This window comes from Lissotriton vulgaris, chromosome 8, assembly GCF_964263255.1.
Source record: "Lissotriton vulgaris chromosome 8, aLisVul1.2, whole genome shotgun sequence".
NCBI lineage: Eukaryota > Metazoa > Chordata > Amphibia > Caudata > Salamandridae > Lissotriton > Lissotriton vulgaris.
The window spans coordinates 1,396,483,177-1,396,505,325 of record NC_141696.1 but is presented as its reverse complement, the minus strand read 5'-3'; the positions used below and the strand labels follow the sequence as shown (position 1 = coordinate 1,396,505,325).

At 48.9% G+C, this 22,149-nt stretch overlaps 1 protein-coding gene across 1 annotated transcript in view; it reads right to left on the bottom strand.

The window, feature by feature from the left end:
- Window positions 1–22,149, bottom strand: part of LOC147698809 (E3 ubiquitin-protein ligase TTC3-like) — a 1,497,644-nt gene that overhangs the window by 196,958 nt on the left and 1,278,537 nt on the right. Inside the window, exon 40 of the mRNA XM_086935406.1 lies at window positions 8,621–8,714. Within this exon, the coding sequence (XP_086791532.1) occupies window positions 8,621–8,714 (94 nt within the window). The remainder of the gene's footprint in view (window positions 1–8,620; window positions 8,715–22,149) is intronic.

The window sequence follows — 22,149 nt, the reverse complement described above, 5'->3', positions numbered from 1 at the left end:
GAAACAAAACATGGAGAAGGCACAAGACACACAGAAACGACAATATGATGAGGGCACCAAAGCCAGGGTTTTCGCCGTCGGGGACCTAGTCCTCCTGATGATGCCCTCATCCGACCAAAAACTCTTGGGCCAGTGGCAAGGGCCCTATACCATCCAGTGACAGGTAACCCCAGTTACCTATGAGATAGAACTCGACCCCACAAGAGGCACGTCCCAGATCTATCACATAAATCTCTTAAAAAATGGGAAGGACCCCGCCCTGTCGTGATGGGGATCAGGCCCCCATCTTCCTTTCCCTTCGACCCCTGCCTAGATCCTGCTTTGACCCAGGTACAAATCCAGGCGCTCCAAGTAGCCCTGACCCCCGTGATGAAGGTCTTTTCATCCTATCCGGGACGGACTACCGTCACCGAACACGCGATTGAAACAGAACCAGGGAAAGTGGTTAGGCTGCGACCCTATCGGGTCCCTGAGGCTCGAAGAGCAGTTATAAAGAGGGAGACCAAGGACATGTTAAAGATGGGGATCATAGAACCCTCGGTCAGTGAGTGGAACTCCCCTACAGTCCTGGTGCCAAAACCTGACGGGTCTGTCAGGTTTTGTATAGACTTCCGAGAGGTAAACGAGGTATCTCGATTCGACACATATCCCCTACCACGAGTAGACGAAATGGTCGAAAGGATAGGGAAGGCCAAATATATTTCAACCCTTGACCTCTGCAAGGGATACTGGCAGATTCCCCTCCGGGAACAAGACAAGAAGAAGACTGCCTTCTCTACCCCTGAGGGTTTATTTCAGTTCATTGTCATGCCCTTTGGGCTACACGGTGCCCCCGCTACCTTACAGCGTGCCATGAATCATGTACTACGTCCACACGCAGCATATGCAGGCGCCTATCTAGACGACATAGTCATCTACAGCGACAGCTGGGAACAACACCTGGTCCATTTGCATGAGGTTGTCTCTTCCCTGGGCTCATTTGGGTTTTCCATAAATCCCGCCAAAACCACCCTGGCTGCCCAAACCGTTCAATACCTCGGTTTCCTTTTGGGCGAAGGTCTGATCAGACCCCAGAAATCCAAAACCAACGCTATTGAGACCCTTCCCCCGAACAAAAAAAGATCTCCAAGCTTTTCTCGGGCTCCTGGGATATTATAGAAGATTTGTTCCCAACTTCTCTCAGAGAGCTGCCCCTCTTACCGATCTCTTAAAGAAAGCTACACACACAGAGCTCGCCCTAAAGCACCCCAGTCCCCTTGTATGGCAGGCATTCACCGACCTGAAGGGCGCCCTAACCTCCAGTCCTGTCCTAGTAAGCCCTGATTATTCCCGGCCTTTCATACTTCAAATGGATGCCTCTGATCAGGGTTTAGGGGCAGTCCTGTCGCAAGTAGACAAACAAGGAAACGAAAACCCAATTCTATATCTCAGCCGAAAACTCTTCCCCCGAGAACTAAACTATGCTGTAGTCGAGAAAGAAGCCCTCGCAATCAAGTGGGCCATCGAAAGCCTTAGATACTATCTGGAGGGTAGAGACTTTACCATTTATACCGACCATGCCCCCTTGGAATGGATGGCCTGGAACAAAGGACATAACGACCGGGTCCTCCGTTGGTTCCTGTCTCTCCAGCCCTTTCGATTCCATACTCGTCACCGAAAAGGATCCGAACAAGGCAATGCGGACTTCTTATCCCGTTACCCCACCTCCCCAACCCGTACAAGAAGGACAGCTAGGGGAAGGGGATGTGATCTGGTCCCGTTGTCACCCCCGCCAGGACTGTGCCCCCCTGAAACCTTACCGCTGTCTGGGGCGTCACTCTCAAGTACTTTCCGCCAACCCCCTCGGGTCCGTAACATTGCCGGAGCGAAAACCATGACCCACAGTTCCCCGCCCCTCTCTCTATTCCAGGAGCCAATCAGCGACCCGCAGCAACCGGAAGCACTTCGCCGTGACCCCGGAAGTTCCACCCCGGAGGCAGCGGCAGAACAAGTGAAAAGCGGAAGCAACATCGAGGACATCGTCGGAGCATTGTGGCAGGATACTCAGACTGGTGTTGGAGAGCGAGAAGAGGAACAACCCGAAGAAGACGAGTGGTCGGAGGACTGGTGGAGTCCTTAAGGAGGTGGCTGAAGAGCGGCCGTGGCTCACTGGAGAGCTACGGCGGACCGCGTGAGTAGCGTAAACCTCCCCGTGAGCACGCTAGGTGCTCAGTGTACATACTGTATAGATCTCTTACCCTTAGGCACTTATCACGTATTAGAAACACTGAATATCGTAAAGCACTCTCACCATAAGACGCCCTTCTTCCCGTCACGTTCACCCTGACACCCTTGCTATATTCTAGTTCTTTAAACCATCCGTTCTTTCCTCCTCCCCGTACCTCCCTCCCTCACTACTCGTTCTTTTCTGTCCCACTCACGTCCCGGTGTCGGTGGCGGCATACGTACTGAGTCCCTGTTCGGACGAACGGTCCCTTCTTTCTCTTGTTGCCCTCCGAGGTACCTCCCCAGCAACGGAGACAGAGCCCAGCCGTGGACCATTCAAGCGGAGGCTAGCCGACCCGGAAGAACTACCCGACCCAGCTGGAATACTCTGTACTACATCTTCTGTTGACTCTTGTAACAATAAAACCCCACTATAGCCCACTACATTCGGCCTCCTTGCCTGATTTTCCGGCCCGCGACACCTCCACGACCACATCGATAAATTATATGAGCATGGAACGTAGGGTGGGTAAGAATCCGTGATCTAAATTGATCAGCAGTCCTTGAAATAGGTACAGTAGTCGAGGAATTACATTCATTTTTATAGCGTGTATATGGCCCAGCCATGAGAGGTACAGAGCAGCCCATCGTCGAAGGTCATTTTTCAATTGTTGAAGAAGTGGGGGATATTTGACCTTAAAAAGATCTGAGAGTTTAGGTGCAATTTTAATGCTAATATAGGTGATCTCTTTCTTCTCCCACTGGAAAGGAGCGCTTTCACAACCCGTTCTACTCCAGATTGCAGTAGATTCAAATTAAGGAGAAAAGGACTTAGTCTCATTAATACGGAAGAAGGATGATGATTCGAAGTGTTGCAGCTCTGGTCGCAGGGCTCACAACGTATTACTGGGATCAGTAAGAGTACATCATCGGCAATAAGAGAAATCTTATGTTCCTCTCCCACAAAGTGGTTGCAGCGAAAAGTGGGTGTAGATCTAATCTTAGCTGCAACGGGCTCAATGCTAAGGGCAAACAATAGTGGAAAGAGGGGTCACCCCTGTCAAGTTCCTCCCGCTAAATGAAAGACATCAGAGCTCACTCCGCTGACCAAGATCCAAGCACAGGGTCGTGTGTAATTGACCTTAAACATGCCCACAAAACGGTCACAGAAATTTTCGTAAGGTATGAAATAAGAAGGCCTTTTCTGCATTTAATGCCAAGAGGGCTGCCGGTGATTTTTTAGTAGCGTTTTAGACCAGGTGGATCACCCTTCATAGATAATCATGTGTCTGCCTACCTGCTATGAAACCAGACTGGTCCGGGTGAATTAGGTCTGGAAGCAAGGTCTCAAGCCTAGAGGCTATGTCTTTTGTATATAATTTGAAGTCTACGTTAAGGAGCGCTACTGGCCAGTAGGATTCACATTTTCGAGGGTCTTTCCCTGGTTTCGGGATGACCGTGATTAGGACCTCGCCCATGGAAGACACCTCTCCTCCCTCTGCCACAAAGTTAAATAAAGGTACAAGATGGGGGAGTAGCTTTGAGCTAAAAGTCTTTTAAAACTGGGCTGTCAGCCCATTTGGCCCCAGGGATTTAAAAAGTTTGAGCTCCGTAATGGCCGTGCAAATCTCTTCTTCAGTTATGGGTCCTCCTAATTGTTCATTCTGGGCCTCTAAATAATCTAATTGGGCTTTCTCAGTAGAGGTCTCCTTAGTATATAACATTCTATAGAATTGGCCAAATATTTGGGCCTTTTCAGGATCTGACACTACTTTCTCTCCAGTGCCAGATAGAATACCTTCTATGTATTCTTTCTCCCTTTTAACCCTCAGTTGTCTGGCCAAATGGGACCCTACTTTATTTCCCAGTTCATCTGCAGTGCGTTTGAGCCTCAGGAGCGTGAGCTCAACTCTATTATTGTAGATAGCATTAACTTTACCCCTGAGTGTTGTTACCTTCCGTTGTAGTGGTAGTGTTGAGTTTTCTTTATGTGCCTTCTCTGCTTCTCACAGCTCCTGCTCTAGTTCTAATCTCTCTTGGGTTCTTTGTCTGTTGGGGGCCATGGTCTTAGCAACGCACTGACCCCCTAAGCGCTGCTTTAAAGGCATCCCAATTATTTATTGGGGTAGTATCTGGGGGGGTGGGCGGGGGACATTCAGATAAAAAAAAGACTGATAGTTTTTCATAGGTCATCTCGCATCAGCTTGTCATTAACCAGGGACCCCAGAAAGAACCAGCATCTATGTTTTGCCTGGACCCGCATCCTATGTCATTGTAATAGTAATTGGCGCGTGGTTGGATATCGTAATTGAGTGGATAAAGTAGAATTTAACGTCTGTGTCAGTGCCCAATTTACAAAAATATAGTCTAAGCATAGTGCACCATGTGTCTACGAGGCCCAGATCTTTAAATTCATGTTTCAACGCTCTTGTAAAGCCACCAGTAGTGGCCCTATGGGGATGTAGATTATCCATGCTTGGGTGCCAGCTGAGATTGAAATCACCCATCAGCACTGTGTCCCCTTCTGCAAATCCACCCAGCAGTGACAACACAGAGATCAAAAATTGTCCCTCGTTATTACTGGGAGCATATGCAGAGGCAAATGTGCACATGGCGACCATGGAGTAGTTCCTTGACGATTACCACACTCCCTTCCCTATCTGACTTACATCCCTCCAGTTGAAACTTCAACAATGAGTGGAACAGTAGGCCAACCACATTCTTTTTTGATGGTGCTGACTATCTCTAGATGAACGGATAGGCCCTTTGGTGTAGCCTGTGATCCTCAGGTTGTTTCATGTGTGTCTCTTGTAAAGCTACTACACCTAGCCTTTGGTCTAATAGATATTTACACAGTTTATGCCTTTTGGCTGGGGAGTTAAGCCCTTTAACATTCCATGTTAATGAGTTGATCACCATCTCAATCTAAAATCCAGCAAGATCTCCATGTGTAGTGCATTGAGACCCTCCAAGAGCCTGTGAATCCCATCCTGCATCTCTCTTTAAATCTGTTTATGATACTTTGTAACTGTGGAAGGAAGTGAAGTGTTAGTGTCCATGTACCCTCATATAAAAAATTATAAAAAATAAATAAACAATCCCATTATAATTCCGAATAAGTGAACAATTGCTATATAGTACAATCTTGCCGTTAAGGAATCACATCCAATTGGGCGGGTAGGTCAAAAACAGCCAATGTAAGGTGAAAATGGCTTACCACAGTAGATCTACATTGAGGATTTCTAGTAATACAACATAGACGGTCGAGTTAGCATGCACATGAACCCTTGCGTTACAGCGAACATTCAGAACTGTTCCTGAGCCCCCTAAACGAAATAAACAATAATGTCCCAAGGAGATTACAATAGGTCAAGCCCCACTGATGTGTCATCTAGGCCAATGTGCAGGAAATAATCAACTTATGTGTTGAGTGCCTCAATGTTTGCGTTGTTGGCGCAAATGCTTCTGAGACTGCCAGTGTTCAGTTCCATTTGCTTCCTTTCCAGAATCTGAGTTCTCTACCTCTGCTCCTCCATCCACTCGAACCCCAGACAGTCTCAGGTCCAGGACATTCGCTGCTTCCAGGAGAGTGATGGCATGGTCAGACTTAGCCTGTAGTATGAAAGCAAAACCAAAGGGATATCCATCGGTACTTGATGGGAGTCATTCCACAGTTTGTCTGTAATTGGGCGAAACTGCTGTCTGCGAGCCAAGCTGACAGGCACTACATCCTGAAACAGCGCACATGTGACTCGCTGAAAAGACACCTCCCCAGCCCTCTGCACCGTCTGGAGGATCGCCTCCTTTATTTTAAAAGAGAGTAGTTTTATCAGTACGTCTCTTGGCCTCTTACCTCCTCCTAAGTTTGGTGGCCCCACTCTATGTACCCTGTCTAATTTCACCTTTAGGCCGGTAGAGCCCAACAACTCTGAGAATAGTCCAAGTATGAACACCTCCAGATCCGGCCCCTCCGCACCCTCTTCCTGATTTCAAATGCGGATGTTCTCCCTACAAGATCTGTTCTCTAGATAATCGCATTTTTAAAGAGATGTCCGAAGGTGAGTTTGAAAATGTTTCACAGCGGTCTCTGCCTTGATTAAGCATTGATACAGGTCCTGAATTTTAGTTTCGAGATCCATTGCATTGGTGCCCACTGAATCACACATCTTGTTGGAGAGAATTGAGTTTGCTTTGTATATCTGCACGTAGGCTTTCCAAGGATGCGCACATATCTGACTTCAAATCTTCTTGCAGGTCCTGTTTAAAATTCTCATAAGGATGTCAGGAGGTCCTCCCTGGTAAGGGCCATGTAGCTGTCCATACTTTCCACTGGGACGATGGCGCAAAGTAGTAAAAGAACCTGTTAGCTTAGTTTTTTTTCGGGGGCATAATGTCGGGAGGCATCTATGTCAAGCTATTGTAACAAAGGAAAGTAGTAACATGCACCTTGCCTGGTCTGCAATCACCATTGAAAGGGCTGCCAGTTTCATCTGACCGGGGGACGAGATTTGTCGCTAGTCGCCTAGGAATGTAGTCCCTCCCCATATAGAGCCAGAGTCAGGATAATACCCCAGGTTTGTCCTAGTGTCCTTTCTCCCCGAAGGGTGTATTTCGGGAAGGAATGGCACTGCTCTCCTCACAGGAGGTTGATAGGAAGGCCCTCTAGGGGTTCAAGCGACATGTGCGCCTCCAATTCTCCCTGGGGGAGGCGAGGGCCACTCACAGCGCCTCTAGTTGTCAGGCCCTTGGATAAAGGATCCCTCCTCCAATGGGCGAGGATCCTGGTGAGATGATTGTTGCAATGCTCAGAAGGGTGGGGCTGGCACCTGTCTATGGAGAAGAGAGAAGTAAGCTACCCCCAGTACGTTCCAGGACTGTGCTTCTGTCCCAGAGCACCGCCATCTTGGAGTCAGGATCACCCATTTTCTGATCCTGTCTCGTCCTGTGGTCACTGCCACAATATCCTGTTTGATAGCCTCTGCCTTCTGCTGTCGAGGGCACTCACCGATGTGGCATACAGCGCCTCTGGATTGCTCCGTTCTCTTTCGATCTGAAGGCTAAGGGGCGGCTCTCTGCCTTCTATGGGGCCACTCGCCTCTTTATGCCAGCCCGGTTCACCGCCGTCAAAAGCCCTCTCACGCATGTCACTTTACTTCTCTTGGGGTGCCTACAATTTATTTGCCGCAGAGGTCGTAGCATCTAGCTCTTGGGAGCATGTGGGCCTCGCCTGACTCGAGCCGCGCAGCGGCCCGGGCGTTTCATCTGGTCGCATCCGTCTCGTACCTGCCAGATTGTTAGAAAGTGCCATTTATCACTCATACAGCAGAGCCTCTCTGGCTTCTTTAATAGGAAAATGTAAGTCATCTATGAACAGTTCCTGGGTCGGAGTTGCACCACTCAAGAATCACCTTTCATAACTGGGAAGGCAACTAGATGATGGACTGTGCCTATTCTCAATCTAGTCAGTATATAGCGATGTGAAGATCTAGTCACTGTATTCAGATATTCTTGGATTCCTCTTCTAAATTCAGTTGATTGGTAACATTCAAAAGTTGGTTGTTTCTCTATGGCACTACTTCAGGTTTCTTTTTTGTATGCCAAGAATAAGTCTTTGCTTTTCCTTTTTGTTTAAAGAAGTCACCTTCTGATACTTTTACTAGGCCCCTAACTATCTAGTTTATCCACTATCTCACTTGAGGAGTTGGCAATGGAGCTCGCAAAGTGTACATCAGGTTCCCCTCTTGACCTTTGCCCTCCTGCCACTCTCAATCGAGCAGAACTGGTGGTGAACTCCTGGCTGAATAGGCTGCCTAACGAATCTCTTGACCAGGCGTTGGTTACCTCCAGCTGGAAATGAGTTCTTCTCTCCTTGTTGAAGCCACCTTCTGTTTATCCCAAGCTGTTTGACAATTATAGACCTATTTCTATTCTGCCCACAGCCACAAAACTTACTTAGATTAACATTCTTGAAGCAAACTACCTGCTCCATTATTCCCAATAAGTGTTCGGTGCTTAACTTGAAGTCTCTGAATACATTAAACCTAACCTGGTTTTAAATACTCTGGTTATGGTACTGCTTTTGGATCTTTTGCGGCATTCAACATGGTCTCCCATTCAATTTTGCTGAAGAGACTGAACATGATCGGCGTCAGAGGCAGAGAACTATGCTGATTCAAATCCTTCATTAGCAGGCGATCTCAGGATTTTTCCTTCCTCCTCTAACTTCTGAGGCTAAAGGTGTGAGAATTGTTCTATACTTTCTTTTTATTGTTCTGGAACTAGGTTTATCACGAGCTGTATTTATACTGTCTAAAGAAAATGTACATTATTGTGCTGATATTTTTATAAGTTGTCAATTTTCAGACAGAACTCCATTTATGAGGAAACAAAAATTGTGGAATTATAATAGGCTTACCTTAATGTTTGCAATTTCTCTTTCAATGCTGGAGTGATAACTGTTCCAGGACATACTTTTTGATGCGAACGGAGGTAATGCAGAGGAAGGCATGCTAAAATAAAACACACCTTAAATGTTAAAACCAGGCTAATCGGCTATTTATAAAATACTTTGAAGGAAAAGAAATAAGCAGGAGCACAATTTTTAGGTTTTAAACTCTTATAATCCTGTGCCTAGCAATTTTTTATTTTTTTTTATTTTTAAAACCTTTATTCGAAAAAAGTGCACACAGCTATTCAGCCTGACATCCCGGAGGCAAGGCAGCATAACGGATCGGGAGAGCAATAGTGCAAGAATCAATGCAGCAGCACAATGAAGGTTGATTTTACTTTTTTATAAAGGAACAGAGAGAAAATAGAAGAAAAAGGAGCACCAGATAGGGCGCAAGGAGATAGGCAATGGAGTACATGTAATCAGTGAGGCGTTATTGGGGGGTATGGGGGAGCATAGGGAACACAAGTATGAAAACAGGATAAAAGGTCAGGAGCGAGGAGGGGAGGGAGGAAGACACAGGATAAAATTCACAGCGTATTGCAGTATGTGTCGCAGGCTACGGCGACAGATGTTCCTCCAGCGAGACAGGCTCCGGGGGTATGCAAATGTCTCCCCTGTACGTATTCCAGGCCCCCCACAACTTCTGCCACTTTTTGGGTTTACCCCTGGCAACATAGACCGTCTTCTCCCTGAACATACACCAATCCATATTGGCTTTCCACTGCACAACCTTGGGAGCTACTGAAGCTCCCCACTTCTGAGCGATATCACGTTTAGCCACCATGTTGCCAAGTGTCACCCATTGCGTCTGAGCCACGTTGTGGTCCGTCGGGACCCAGATGTTGAGGAGGCACCTCCTGGCCTCCGCATTAACCGCTACCCCTGTCACCTCACCCATTATCAGATGCACACGTCTTCAGTAAGAGGCTATGGCGGGACATTCCCAAAGGATGTGCATAAAAGTGGCCAGGGCACCACAGCCGCGGCGACAAAGCCCATCGACCGAGTAGCCCACATGCACAAGTCGGGCGCCAGTCACGTAAACCCTATGCAGGATCTTAAGCTGCACCAATCTGAGACGGGAAGAGACGGCAACCTCCTTGGAGGAGGACACCGCACTCTGCCAGTCTTCGTCATCGATTTCCAACCCATCACGCACCCACTGGTCCCTCACGCCCAGGAGGAGGTCGGTACGAACATTTATAAGCTTCTTATAGGACAGTGAAATGGCGCTGTCCGGCATATGGCCGTCCAGCACCCTATCTTCCAACGGGGAACTTTCTGGGATCGCTCCCTCCTCCGGCCTAGCAGAAAGTAATGCGTGGCGTAACTGGGCATACCGGAAAAACTCCGAGGCACCCAACTGATATTCATCCTGTAGCTGGGGAAAGGTCTTAATCTCGCCTCTCGACAACATATCTTCCACCCTGGAGATGCCTATGAGGTCCCACTTATCGAAGCCCTTGGTGTGCCACAACTTGCCCAGGATATCCGAGTCATATAGTGGGGTCAGCTTGGTTAGTTTACCTTTCCAGCCCTGCGCCTTGGTAATTGCCCTCCAAATATGGACCACCGTTTTCGTTGGACCCAACATCCGCCCATCTAGAGACCTCGAGTAGAGCGCCCTATAGTAATTTCCGCCACCCAGGAGCCACCTATCCATGGCGTATCCAGGGTTGTTTTCCGGACCATAAAGACCGTGATTAATGGCCGCTAACTGGGAGGCCCAATAGTATCTGCGCACATCCGGTAACGCTATATCCCCATCATACCACGGAAGCGTGAGCTTCGTGATCGCGATGCGGGCCGGCCATCCCAAAGCAAGGCACGTTGAAGGCCCTCAATCTCCCGGAAATACCGGGCGGGGACCGGATCCTGAGTATTCTGCAGGGCATAAAGGAACCTGGGCAAGGACATCATTTTAAACAATGCCGCGCACCCAAGCAGAGAGAGCGGAGGTTTGCGCCAACCCTCCACATCTCGCCGGAGGCGGAAAAGAGGGGGAAGCAGATTATGGTCATATCGCGCCTTCGCATTACTGGAGATATAAATCCCCAAGTACCTGAAGCCCTGGTTAGCCACCTGGATGCCGCAGCCCCTAGGGAGGCGCGGTGTTCCCCCTTTCAGTGCATACAGATACGACTTGGCCCAGTTGATAACAAGGCCAGAGTACCGGCCAAAAAGCTTAAGTATATCACAGGCCACGATGAGGGATGTGCAGGGGGAAGTGAGGTAAAGCAGAATATCGTCCGCGTAGAGGGAGACTCTGTCCTCGAAACCAGGGGCCCACTGAATACCATGTAGATCCGGATGAGTCCGCAACAAGGCCGCGAGTGGCTCGAGCGCGAGTGCAAACAGGAGAGGCGACAATGGACAACCCTGTCTGGTGCCCCTGTGAAGGGCAAACGTAGCCGAAACACGGCCATTAACGGCAATATTAGCCAGCGGTTCAGCGTACAGGAGTTTAACCCATCCCACAAACACCGGGCCAAAACCGAGCTTCGCCAACACTGCCCATAGGTAGCTCCACTCGAGGGAGTCAAAAGCCATCGTGGCATCCAAAGACGCCAGGACAGCAGGCTCCTCAAGGGGATGGGCCCTGGCCAGGGCACCGTGTAGCCTACGCAAGTTAAGGGCAGTGTTGCGATGTGGAATAAAGCCCGATTGGTCCGGGTGCACTAAGTCGCCGATAACACCAACCAGACGATTGGCGAGCATCTTGGCGAGAATCTTAGGCTCAGCGTTCAGGAGGGAGATGGGACGGTACGACCGGCACAAATCCCTCGGCTTCCCTTCCTTATGGATGACTACAATGGTGGCCAACCTCTGGTCAAAGGGAAGCAGACCATTCTCCCGTGCCTCCAGGAACATATTGCGCAGGTGTGGGGACACCACGTCCGGCCTGATCTTGTACAATTCTACAGGGATACCGTTAGGACCAGGCGCTTTGCCCGATCGCAGTGAGCGGATCGCAAGTGCGACCTCATCCACGGAAACGTCCCTGTCCAGGTCGTCACGTTCTTCATCCGACAGGCACGGGAGATCGATATTAGAAAGAAAGGCGGCTGAATCGGTCTCAGACCGGTCCGAGACGACGGAGTAGACACCTCGAAAGTAATCCGCAAAGGACTCAGCAATGGCATTCGTGTCTGTGACCACCACTCCGTCCTCCCCCAATATCTCGGGTACAACACGGCTGGCCCTCTCCCTCCTGTCCAGCCAGGCCAGCAGCTTCCCAGCCTTGTCGCCGACATCGTAAATCCGACCCTGCTGTTCTTTAGCCAGGACGAGGGCGGCGTTAGTAGCGAGATCGCGGTACTCCGACTGTTTAAGGGAAAGATCATGTAAGAGAGCAGGATTGGGCTCTGCCTCCAACCGGGAGTCCATCTCCAAGATCTCCGCCTCAATGCGCACCAAATCGGCATCTCTAACTCTACGGGCTTCCGCTATAAGAGCAAAGGCCTCGCCCCTCAAAACTGTCTTAAATGCCTCCCATAAAGTGGCGGCTGATGTGACCGACCCCTCATTTTCAGTGAAGTAGAGATCGATGGCCTTGGCCAGGAGACTACGAGTTTTGGGGTTGAGGAAGAACCACGGGTTGACGACCACCGGTCGTTCCGACATAACAATATCAAAGTCGAAAGAGACCCACAGCGGGGAATGATCAGAAATACCCCGTGCCAAAAAACGGGCCTCGGAAACCGCAAGCGCGTGAGCTGCCAGGGTAAGAACGTAGTCGATTCTAGAAAGACTACCGTGGGCGCCAGAGTGGAAGGAATAGTGACATTGAGTGGGATGCAGGAGTCGCCAGCTGTCGACCAACCCCAGCGTCTCAAGGAAGGTGGGCAGCCACAATTAGGAGCTACGGAGGTCTCTAGGCGGATACCGGTCCAAGGAACCGGAGCAAACAGAGTTAAAATCACCCCCCACAATCAACAACCCGGCAGGCAAATTCAAAATGGCGCCACCAAGGTCCTGGAAAGTGCTAGTCTGTAGGCCCGGGGGAACGTAAACTGAAAGTAATGTCAGGGCACGCCCTTCCCATCGACCCGCTACGGCGGCATACCGCTCCCTCTCATCAATCACAGTAGTGTCAATCTCAAACGGAAGGGACGTACGCACTAGAACACCCGCCCCCCCGAGATCCCGAAGAGAACCCTGAATGGGCCACCATTTTAAACCCTTTACGGTTAAGCGCTTTACATTTATTGCCAACCAAGTGCGTCTCCTGCAAAAGAACAATGTCCGGCATATGTCGTTTAAGCAACTGAAGCACAACCCCTCTCTTAATACGGTCACCCAAGCCGTTGACATTCCAACTGAGAACTTGCAATTTCCTACCCCCCATCATCATGCCCCAGGTCCCACCCAACCCCGAAAAGCCTCAACAACAAGTGGAACAGAACAGTACATACGACCCATTGCCTAAGAGTCAGAAAAAGAGAGAAACGAAAGAACAAACGAACATCCCCACCACCACCCCCACCCTGCACCCCTGCAGCAGACTAAAAAGCCCCCCCAACCAGCAGTGTGCCTGTTGCCCCATAAACTAACCTACAAAAAAGACCCTGGAGGAGTGAGGAATCCCCGCAGTCCCCTCCCGCCACCCTCCATGTAGAAAACAGAAGAAACTGAAAATGGAAAAGCCTTGGCATTAGCAGTCACAGACATCAAGAACACCAACCGCCTGAGTTGGAGCAACAGAATCTAGTCCTGGAGATCAAGGCCCCCAGTAGCGCCTCCGGAGTGGTCATCATGCTCATCTCGACGTTGCGGTAAAGTGTCCAGCCAGTCGCTTGCCGACTCGGGCATGTCGAAGAACAGGGCTCGGCCCTCGTACTCGATCCGCAGTTTAGCAGGGAACAGCATTGAGTACTTGAAACCCATGTCCCTAAGGCGACGTTTCACCCCCGCAAAATTCTGACGCTGTCTCTGAACGGCCGTGGTGAAGTCCGGGTAGAAGTGCACTTCAGCGTTCTGGAATTTAAGTGGCCCATGCCTCCTGGAAGCTTGAAGGATCACATCCCGGTCTCTAAAGTTGAAGAGCCGGGCGATGATGGGTCTAGGTGCGACACCCGACTTCGGAGGGCCGCCAGGTATCCTATGAGCCCGTTCCACCGAGAAAAAGTTACTCAGTCCGGCCGGTGCAAGATGTGTCTGTATCAAGTCCTCCACAAAAAGGTCCACAGCCGCCTCTTCCGCTCCCTCCGGTACACCAATGATGCGGACGTTCTGCCGCCTTGCACGCCCTTCAAAATCTTCCAGCCGCCTAGAGAATTGGTCATTAACCGATCGTAGGGCCCGGACCTCCGTTTGCAGGTCTGAGACATCGGTAGTAAGGCTGGAAGTCTTAATATCAAGGGATTTCACCCGATCATTGGTTTTGCCCAAGTCGGCCCTGATCAGGTTGAGGTCAATGGCCAGGGTGTCCACCTTATGTGTCAGGACCTCATGTTGTTTCTGCATCTCAGACCTGATGCCCGCGATGGCCCCCATGATGTCGCTCAAAGTGGGTTCCGAGCCATCAGGCGAGCCCGTGCGTAGAGAGTCTTTAGAAGGGGCTACCACAGAAGGCGATGTCCTTTGCTGGGCATAGCGGTCGATCTTATTCGACTGTGGCTGAGTCGTGCTCCGAACGCCTCTGTTCGCCGTCCTGTCGGGGTCCCCTCTGCCGGCCATGATGGATTCGAGGAGAACAAAGGGCTACCCAGCCCAGACAAAGAGGGCAGATGCGTAGGACCGAGGCGAAGCCAGCACACAAGCCAGGCCAACAGTTGGCGACTCCGCAGCTACGTGTACTCCGCCAGGAAGGATCGAAGGTTCTCGCTTCGCATTCCAATCATGCGGCGCATAGTCACGATCCTCAGCCACCTATGAGACAATGGCGCATCCCTGGCACAAAGTTCAGCACGACGTAGCTTCGGCTAGGAACAACGGATTTAGAGGCGGAAAGCAGTTCCCGCGTCTGCGACCTTTCACCAATCGAAATCCACTATCGTGGAACAGGATAGCCTGCAGGATATTTGCGGAGGGTCGGACGGTCTGCGGAGCTCAGAGTTTACGCAGCCATCTTGCTCGCCCGCGAAGCTCCTCCCGTGCCTAGCAATTTTAATGCAGTCCCATCTCACTATATCATCTCATCAATGTCAGTAACAGCACTTGGAATAGGCTGGCAATAGACTGGTTGTTGAAACCAAAAAGTAGTTAAAGTTCAGCCTTTTTCATCTGGCTACCGCTGGCTACTGCAGACAGGCTGAGATGGCAGAAAGATAGCTCTTTAAGGTACCCAAAGCGGAATCCTGCTGGACAAGAGAAAGAATAAAGAGAAGGACTGGAGGGAGCAGAAAGAGGGTCAACAAGTCTCGCTGGACACCATGCCACAAATGTGCCTCAACGGCAGGCAAATAATGTCTTGGCAGAGAGACGACTGACTGCCAAGAATTGAGCATAGCAGTTTCCGTTCTGCAGTCTTTTCTGAATCCTGACTGAAAAGTGTCATGGAGGTCAAATTCTTCTATGTGTTGGGGGAGTTGTAGCTGGACACACTTCTCCATTGTTTTGGCTAGGAAACAGAGGTTGGTGGCAGGTCTGAAGGTATTGAGGTCCGCCCCCGGTTTTTTGAGAATGGGTGTGACTTGGCCTAGTTGGAATGAGTTGGGAACACAGGCTGAAGAAAGATGTGTTAATGATTTTGGTCCAAAATGGGGAGATGATATGTTTAAGGTTCTGTACAAGGGTGGAAGGGTTCAGCAGTGTGGAATGTGGGCTTTATGTGTGCAATTTTATTGGAGAATTCTCCTTCAGTCGATTCAATTCAATATACTTTGTTCGGTTTATTGTACAACAAATAAAGCAATTCCAAAACTAATAATATACTTCTAAAATTAACAACACAATGAAATGACATATTCCATGATCATGAAGAACAAAATTGATAGCATGGTTTTAAGCAAAGTAACACATCATAATAACATATTTCAGAATCATTTAAGAACAAGAGCAGTTCATAACAGTATTACATGTTCGAGCATTATATCTATTTCTTGATCAATTAACAGGGAAAGTACCTTTCTTCACATTAATTGCTTTTAAAATAAATGACGCAACATAAAAACATATTCCCGGGTCATTCAGTGAAGAAGCAAGTTCATAGCAGCATGATACGATCTCACATTAGTTGTTATAAAAAGCGGTTTCAGATAAAAACATCTAAAATACAACTAGAAATTACAAAAGACCATAAAGTGCACTGTGCTTTATTTCAAAAGCTCATCACAAAGGCAAGGTGTAGAGTCCAGGGGGTATGTTCCAATAACTGGGATGGCGACTAGATGATGGACTATGCCTAATCTCAATCTAGTCAGTATATAGCGATGTGAAGATCTAGTCACTAATCAAATATTCTTGAAGTCCTCTTCTAAATTCAGTTGATTGGTAACATTTAAAAGTCGATTGTTTCTCTAAAGCACTCCTTCGGGTTTCTTTTTGTATGCCAAGAATAAGTCTTTGATTTCTCTTTTGTTTAAAGAAGCCATCTCACCGGGTTATCGAAAATCTGTATATTAAATAGTTTGCTATATAGGTCACTAATCTATTTTAACCACGAGATGTGTGATTTTATCTCAAGGAATAAACAATCTAAGATTATAGATTTAGTAAAGGCTGTCTCGTCTTCAGCCCATTTAGATCTCCATACTAACAGCTGCCGCACAGCAGTCAAATCTGCTAGGTATGCCAGATCCACCTCCCGATGTGTTAGCTCAGTAGATGCTAAAGGTGGCAGGCTTAAAAGTCGTTTTAAAAAGGCATTTTCTTCTTGTTGCAGACCCTGGCAGCATTGATAGCCCCAGAACCCTGCACCATATAGGGCTGTTGCGACACATCTCGCCTTATATATTGTCAATATTCCCTTTACAGGGTGGTTACCTAATTTGGATGCGAATCTAAAAACCCCATGTGCATTCTTAGTCATCTTGGAACGGACATTAGAAAGTTCCAGATTCCATTTCCCATTACCCGAATAAGTTATCCCTAAATAGCAGAATGAATTGACAGTTTGTACTGGAGTGCTATCTATATAAAATGTTTTACATTTCGTTCTCCTTCAGTCATAGGTTTGAAGTCTGTCCACTTGACATTGTTTTCAGTAGTGGGCGATCATCGTCTTCGGTACTTATAGCGGCACTTCGGCCCTTAGTTCGATCTTGAGAGGGCAATTCCGTGGAGGCCTGAGTGCCAATGGGGCATGTGGTCTGGGATGACAAACTTGTGTCTTGGATAATAAATTGTTAAATTTTTGCTAATTTGTCAATGAAGAAGTTAGCTATTTCTTCACAACGTTCACTGGTGGCTGTTATTCTGGGTGTGGGTGCAAGGGTAGTTTGTAGTTTGATTATGTTGAACAACTCCCTAGGTCGATTCTGCGAGTGGTTGCGTTGGTTGCGAAAGAAAGGGGCTTTTTCCCGAAATATCTGTTTTTTGTAGGCGAGCCCTTTGGATCATAGGAGTGAGAGGTGTGCCGGTGAGGGATTCTGTCTCCATAATCTTTCAGTATGTCTTAATTGTCTCCTCTCTTTCTTAAGATAAACGTTGTACAAGGATCTAGATTGGATTCTTTCAGCTTGCTTTAGTTTGAGCGGTGCCATTTGGTCAAGAACATCTGTCATCTGTGAGATATAGGGGGCAGTGAAGTCATCTATGGTGCAAACTAGAGGCTGCGGCTCTAGTTGGGCTCTAATCTTGGATTCCAGCTCCGTTATTGGGATGTGTTTGATGTTCCTGCCCAAAGCGTAGGTTTGTTGGGTAGCTAGAGAATCAAGTTTTTGTTCTATTCGTCTCAAGAACAGGGTAAAGATGTCTGGGAGGCTTCCTGTTTTATTTATGGGTGGATGGCTGCCGGGTTTAGTGTTAATTTAAGACACTTGATATTCAAAAGAGGGGAGCCTAGTGTTATCAAGGTCGGGAAAGTAGAGAGTTTAAATGGGCTGAGTGGGATCTACATTGGGCATCAGGGTTGTGTTTGTGAGAGGTTCAGTGGATAAATATCTTGAACTGGGGCTATCGTGCCCAATGTGAGCGTCAGTGGTCTGTGTTAAGTTGTGGGTGTTAGCTAGGGTGGGTGCAGTGGAGAGCTTAGCTAAGGAGTGGGGGGGGGGTAGCAGTGGTACATAGTGTGGCAGTAGAGACCAGGAGGCGACTAGGTTCTTGGCTAACGATCCAGGGCAAAGATGAGGGGGTTGGTTGGGGACGGGCCTTCTTGTGCAGAAAAGGTGAGAAGTGACGAGAAGTGTTGGTGAAAGATGGTGAGGTGTTAGTTTATCGCTTGAATTTGTATGTTCCCGTCCTGAAAATAGATCTGAAGATTTCTCTTCTAAAGCTTTGGGAGGGGGCAGTGGTGAGTTTAGTTCCATAAGGAATTTTGATTGTTTTTGTAACATGAAGGAGGAGATGGAAGATGTTTCTCCATTTTGCAGGTTGTTTGGAGTAGAAGATGCAGTCAGTTTTCTTATTGTCGTTGCTTGAGCCTTAGTAGGTATCGGCTATTAGTTTTTCAAGAAGGTATTTGAGTAAGTTGTGTTTTGAAAACTTTTTTTGCATTATTTGATAGATTTGTTGGATATTTTACGCTCCATGAGTTGGGTGTCATATCTCTCTAGTGTAGTCTCTTGAGGGTAATGGTCATTCATCGTGGATGATCTTGAGTAGAGACCCTGCTGGTATAGGAAGCTGGCTCTGTATATACTATACCAAAGTGAGGTATAGTGTGCACAGAGTCCAGTGGAATCCAAAGGTAGGCAGAGGTCAAAGTACATAGCAGCTTCCTCTTGATTTGTGGTAAGGTGGTAGAGACGTAAGGCTTTATCAGAGGGTAGTGTTAAGCTTTTGTTGTTCACACTCAATCAGCAAATGATTGCACACACTCAAAGACTGAACTTCAGACTATTGGTTTTGTATAAAACTATTATTTTATTTTATTTCCTAGAACCAAGTAAGCCTGGCACAGGTAAGTGATTTATACTTTGCAGTAATAATACAGTTTTGAATTGCAGTTGTATATATACTTTGGTATGGTTACAGAAGAATTACTGGTAATGCAATACTTTGAAATATTGTACAGATACTTTATATTGACTTTTCAATAGGATGTCAAGTAAATTACTTAACAGATTACTTTTCTTACACACTGCACTGGGACATTTCCTGTAAACAGGTAAGTAAAAACTTTTTGGTTATTTGGTTACAGTTTTAGAGACTTTTATAGATTGTCTAACTCCTCACTTCAAATTTTTTTTTAATAGAAAACAGTCAATGTTATCCTATGGGAGAAAATAGTGTTATCGGTTCAGAGGTAAATACTTTGTTGTGGGAGTTGGGTTTCTGGGTTTAGACTCAGGGGTCCCCCAGGGTCGAAGATGCACTCTCAAAGCACCCTCAGCGGCACTAGGGCGGCCAGATGCAGAGTACTGAGGCCCAATGTTATCCAATGGGGGAAACGGGGCCTCCGGTTGGTGGCTGCTTACAAGCAGGCCACAAGTTTGTGAGAGCAAACCTACTGGACTTTAACTCAGGGCAAATGGTTGTTAAGGTTAGCGCCAAAGTTACACCCTCATTGGCACTAGGGCAGCCGGATGCAGGGTGCTGTTTTTTCGTCAGGTGCCCTGTTACTTTCAATGAGATTCTCCGGTTTGCAAACACACTGCAGGCTTGGGGACGAAGGTCTTCTGGGAACGACCACCACTTGGAGAGGTAAGTTAGGATGCTGGGGGTTGGCTGGACACCATCGGTTGGGCCACCCAAAGCCGTGGGGCATCGGGTGCAGGGGTGTCTTTTAGGGTCGGATCTTACCAGCTCCTGGTCACGCTTAGAGGAACCTTCTGGATTGAGGCTGCAGGCGTCGGCTTGAGGCAGGTAAGCGATTGCTGGATCTCGGGTCAGGATTGCCAGGGAGACCTCCTCGTGGTGTTGGGCCACTCGAACTCGGGCCGTGGCCGACAGGTGCAGAGTGGTGCAAACTTGCAGATTTTGCCAGAGCTGGAGTCTGTGGGTGAACAGATCCAAAGTTCACGGGTGACAAAGTCTTTTCCCTGGAAGGCAGGGCAGGTCCTCGGGGTTCTTAAGGTTGCTGGATGCAGGACACACCGGAGTTTCGCTTCTGCAGATTGGAGGTGGGGACAGGCCAGTAGGGATGGGGCCAAGTCGGTGGGCGGCGTCCTCTTCTTAGTTTCGGAGCAGCTGTTCGGTCCTTCTTCTTTTCTTCTTGGTCGTTGCTTATCTGAGGAGGAAAGGTTCGGGTGCCCTATAAATACTAGATTTAGGGGTGTTTCAGCTAAATAAAGGTTGGGACCATTGGGTCCCTTCCTTGGGGTGGGTACACCCCCTATTATGCCACCCTTCAGTGGGAGGGGGGCATATGCCTCACTCTGGTTAGTAAGGGTCCCCCATCTGCTTCACCTTGCCTCCCCTACCTGTGGGGTGGGGTTGGCAAAGGTGGGAACACCTCTCTTCCTCACTTGGGTCTCCCGCTGATTCTCCCGCCCAAAGTGGAGGTCAGAACCGGTGGGGGTCAGTTCCTGAAAGCAGCAAGAGGCCTGGGGAAGGTCAATAAGTCAGCAGGCCTTGAAGCTTCCCCTTCGTGGACCCTGCCCATCCTGGGGGAGGAGGCTTAGCACCACGTCCCAAGATGTGCATTGTGTCAGGCCCCAGCGAGCAGCAGGCTCTTGACCCAGGGGTTCAGAAACATGTCTGGTGGTGGCAGCTGATAGCAGCCACTCAGCCTGGACACTCGTGTTAGGTCGTTTTTCGGGGGGGATCTCCAAGATCAAAACCAAACTGATCCAGCTTCTTTGATTCCCTATCCGGAGGTGCGGTAGGGAACTAGCTGTGGGAAGGAGAGGCTTGGACAACCAAGCTCTCCGGGTGGGGTGTTGGGTAAGGAAGAGGGGGTCGCACGGAGCCGGGCGATGGCGTCGGGCCACGTTCCTATCCACAGGAGCCCCTGTGTTGGGGCTGGACCAGGTGCCCAAAAGAACGTCAGATAGTGCTTCATTGAAGGGCAGAAAGGGCTCCGAAGAGGTAGCGCCGGTTGGAGCACTTCTGTCAGGAGGTTAGTTCTGACTGCAACCGTTGGGAGTTCGAAGTAGAGAGCCTCTGCCTCCCTACGCAACACCACTGCATAACTGACTCCCTCCTCCTTAGCCACAGTAGGAGGAGACATCATGCCAAGGTCAGGTGAGGTGTCAAGAACACTGGCCTCCCCCAAATCCTCTGACTTGTCCTGATCATAAGCACAGTCCTGTGCTAGAGGGTTCTCAGACCCCTCCCAGTCCTCCCCTTCCTCCAAAGTCTGTGGAACAGGCTCAAAATAAGGAGGAGGGACATAGGGCACAAAAGGGCCCATCAGCATCGGTATCGGGCGACGTCGATTCGGCACCGTGCCCGGGCTGAACCTGGGGACGACATCGTCCCGAGGAGCAGGCGACGTTGGAAGCAGTGCCAGCTTAATAAATTGCCACATGCCTTTTAAGCAGTGTCTGCTATCAGATTTATCTAATACGGCGACTTGCTTACAGACTAGAGCTTTCTTTCCCCTGAGGCGGAAGCCGGGGGCGATCTTACTATCCCTCATGTGATTAATACGAACATCTGTAAATTGGGCTAAATTGTATAGTTTGTGCGCTATTTACTTTATTATCAGGGCTCCACTTTTAAAATTTGTAAATATCGTACTAGGCGCTGTTTTATTCTGCCACTGATTACGCGACCTCGAAGGTGAGAGTTGCATCATCTTCAGGGTCTCACTACTTACATTAGCGGACCGGCACAGCCGACTTGAAGGGCTGACGCCGGGAGTCACGGAACTGACGCCGCCATATTGGGGAAGGCAGGGTAGCGGTCCAGCTCTTGGACGAATCCCGCCCTCCCGCTGTACTTAAGGTTTGTCCTTCGCCTTGCTTACAGACTAGAGCTTTCTTTCCCCTGAGGCGGAAGCCGGGGGCGATCTTACTATCCCTCATGTGATTAATACGAACATCTGTAAATTGGGCTAAATTGTATAGTTTGTGCGCTATTTACTTTATTATCAGGGCTCCACTTTTAAAATTTGTAAATATCTTACTAGGCGCTGTTTTATTCTGCCACTGATTACGCGACCTCGAAGGTGAGAGTTGCATCATCTTCAGGGTCTCACTACTTACATTAGCGGACCGGCACAGCCGACTTGAAGGGCTGACGCCGGGAGTCACGGAACTGACGCCGCCATATTGGGGAAGGCAGGGTAGCGGTCCAGCTCTTGGACGATTCCCACCCTCCTCGTCATGTATAAAGACAGAGGGGCTTCCCGTCCGCGCAGCGGGCGGGCGCAGCGGGCGCGCCGATGGCGCGCCGAAGGCGCGCCTAAGGCAAGCCCGTCTGCGCCCGTCCGCGCCTGGCCCGGGCCGAGGGTCAGTCCCCCTGCCCATCTGAATAACACTGGTTTAATCAGTTGGTCTAGAGAA